The sequence below is a fragment of the Clinocottus analis genome, unplaced genomic scaffold (genome assembly GCF_023055335.1).
Source record: "Clinocottus analis isolate CAN_PGR_092001 unplaced genomic scaffold, fCliAna1.0.p SCAF_11, whole genome shotgun sequence".
Classification (NCBI taxonomy): domain Eukaryota; kingdom Metazoa; phylum Chordata; class Actinopteri; order Perciformes; family Cottidae; genus Clinocottus; species Clinocottus analis.
Window position 1 is genome coordinate 19,285,942 of NW_027175832.1, and position 3,028 is coordinate 19,288,969.

The window sequence follows — 3,028 nt, forward strand, 5'->3', positions numbered from 1 at the left end:
GGTGTGTTTTTTCTTCCGCCAATCCCTGATTAATATGACATAATCTTAGATTTAATCTCTTCAGATGGACGGATTAATCATGGACCGTCAATAGGATTGATGTCAGAGGGACGTGAAGATAATTCAGGTGTCCTTCATCTGTTTTCTACGTAGCGCTGGAAGCTTTTTCTGTGTCCCGGATGAGTTCTACGTCTGTTTCCTCATAGCAGAGGATCCTGATCAGCTGAATCCAGCAGAGTCAGAGATTTCACTTTGTGATTGTGTTAAAGCAGCAGAGAAGACCCAGCAGGCCCTGACGGCCCCCCGAATACACAAGCATCATGCTTCTATACCTTTTTAGTACTTTGTTGCACAATAGATTGTGGCTTTCCTTATTGTATTGTGTGTAATGATTGACTGAATAAAACTCACACTCACACTCGAGGTGTGCCTCACCTCAGATTGCGCAATCCCTCACAAACTGGTTAATCGAGAGCTGTTTGTTTTCTCATTGTTTGTCACCACTAAAATATGTGGAGACACTTTTATTACATGTCCTCTCTTTCCTGTCCTCGTTCCCTCCCCTTCAGATCTACACTTTTGCAGATGGGTGGAACCAACATGGCGCTGAAGCGATAGAGCCGACACGCCCCGTTCACTGAGCCAGCACATGTTGTTCAGATCACAAGTCAAAGCAGAGTCGCTTCTCAGGAAGTGAAACTCAGACGGTCGTTGCTACTGAGAGGTGAAATGGCGCAGAAAGGAGTTCAGCTGGATCGGGAAACCTTCTCTTGTCCCATCTGTCTGGATCCACTGAAGGATCCGGTGACTACTGCCTGTGGACACAACTACTGCATGAACTGTATTAAAGCCCACTGGGACGAAGAGGATGGTAAGAAACTCTTCAGCTGCCCTCAGTGTAGGAAGACCTTCACACCGAGGCCTGTCCTGCTGAAAAACACCACGTTAGCAGATTTAGTGGAGGAGCTGAAGAAGACTGGACTACAAGCTGCTGCTGCTGATCACTGCTATGCTGGACCTGAAGATGTGGCCTGTGATGTCTGCACTGGGAGGAGACTGAAGGCCTTCAAGTCCTGTCTGCAGTGTCTGGCCTCTTATTGTGAGCAACACCTCCAGCCTCATTATCAACTCCCTGTCTTTAAGAAGCACAAGCTGGTGGACCCGTCCAAGAAGCTCCAGGAGAACATCTGCTCTCGTCACGACGAGGTGATGAAGATGTTCTGCCGTACTGATCAGCAGTGTATCTGTTACCTCTGCTCTGTGGACGAACATAAAGGCCACGACATGGTCTCAGCTGCAGCAGAAAGGACCGAGAGGCAGAGAGAGCTGGAGGGGAGTCGACTCAACATCCAGCAGAGAATCCAGGACAGAGAGAAGGACGTGAAGCTGCTCCATCAGCAGGTGGAGGCCATCAATCTCTCAGCCGATGAAGCGGTGAAGCACAGCGAGAAGACCTTCACCGAGCTGATCCGTCTCCTGGAGAACAGAAGCTCCGATGTGAAGCAGCAGGTCAGATCCCAGCAGAAAAGTGAAGTGAGTCGAGTCAAAGAGCTTCAGGAGAAGCTGGAGCAGGAGATCGCTGAGCTGAAGAGGAAAGACGCTGAGCTGAAGCTGCTCTCACACACAGAGGATCACAACCACTTTCTCCACATCTACCCCTCACTGCCACCACTCGCAGAGTCTACACACTCCACCGGCATCCAGATCCGTCCTCTGAGATGCTTTGAGGACGTGACGGCGGCTGTGTCAGAAGTCAGAGATAAACTACAGGACGTCCTGAGGGACGAGTGGACAAACGTCTCACTGGCAGTGACTGAAGTGAAGGTTTTACTGTCACATTCACAAGCAGAGCCCAAGACCAGAGCTGGATTCTTAAGGTATTCACGTGACATCACTCTGGATCCAAACACAGCACACACACGTCTGTTATTATCTGAGGGGAACAGAAAAGTAACATTAATGATGGAACAACAGTCTTATTCTAGTCACACAGACAGGTTCACTACTTTGTGTCGTCAGGTCCTGAGTAGAGAGAGTCTGACTGGACGTTGTTACTGGGAGGTGGAGAGGAGAGGAGCAGTTTCTGTAGCAGTCTCATACAAGAATATCAGCAGAACAGGGAGCTTTAGTGAATGTGTGTTTGGATGGAATGACAAATCTTGGGCGTTAGATTGTGACAAAAACAGTTTTACATTCATGTACAACAATATCCAAACCCCCGTCTCTGGTCCTCCGTCCTCCAGAGTAGGAGTGTACCTGGATCACACAGCAGGTGTTCTGTCCTTCTACAGCGTCTCTGAAACCATGACTCTCCTCCACAGAGTCCAGACCACATTCACTCAGCCGCTCTATGCTGGAGTTAGGTTTTATGGTTCTGGAGACTCTGCTGAGTTCTGTAAACTCAAATAGACAGAAGTGATTTCAGGGACATCAGGTTAAATTCTGTGTTTTAATTCTTAAACTCATTTTGTTTCCATCGTTGTTCTTGAGAGCTGATTGTTCTTCACCTGTCAATCAAACATTGTGGGCGGTGCTTTGCCCTCTTGTCATCATTGTTGTGTAGATGTTTGACTTCCTGTAGGTGGCGCTCCTTCCTGTGTGTGTTTAGTCATGGAGGCTCTCACTGCTCATGAGGATCTTTGTTCACCTGAACTCATATTTCTCTGCAGGAAAATGTAAACTTCTCTGAGCTCGAAATGTTTGATGAATATTGTTGTTGTTGTGTCTCTTCCTCTGCATGGGTCTCAAAGAAATCACCTTCTTTTATGAAATATATTTTTCTGAAGATAGTTTTAAGTTAAATTACATTTATTTTACATGATATATTAAATGTTTTTGTTTTCTGAATCAACATACAAATGATGTACTATATTGTATTATAAAATAAAGTATCATGATCATAATCAAAGAGGAAATCATGAATTATTATTTTACATAACTGAGGTTGTGGTCAAACTAATTTAACAGACTTTACTGATGGGATGTGAACAAACTAAAAGTATTTATTGTTTCAAGACTCAACAAAGTA

At 45.6% G+C, this 3,028-nt stretch overlaps 1 protein-coding gene across 2 annotated transcripts; it reads left to right on the forward strand.

Annotated features, from left to right (window-relative positions):
• The first annotated feature begins 684 nt into the window (after positions 1 to 684).
• Positions 685 to 2,777, forward strand: LOC137805431 (tripartite motif-containing protein 16-like). 2 transcript variants are annotated; one of them, XM_068605370.1, is made up of 2 exons: positions 685 to 1,797; positions 1,852 to 2,777. In XM_068605370.1, the coding sequence occupies exons 1-2, from the start codon at positions 730 to 732 to the stop codon at positions 2,407 to 2,409; spliced, it is 1,626 nt and encodes a 541-aa protein (XP_068461471.1). In that variant the 5' UTR covers positions 685 to 729; the 3' UTR covers positions 2,410 to 2,777. The 2 variants fall into 2 exon arrangements, with proteins under 2 accessions (XP_068461471.1, XP_068461464.1); XM_068605363.1 differs by having other exon boundaries at positions 685 to 2,777.
• The last annotated feature ends 251 nt before the right edge of the window (positions 2,778 to 3,028 follow it).

Excerpts from the sequence above, each read along its gene's own strand:
- LOC137805431 (XM_068605363.1), top strand. The coding sequence starts at position 730 with ATGGCGCAGAAAGGAGTTCAGCTGGATCGGGAAACCTTCTCTTGTCCC.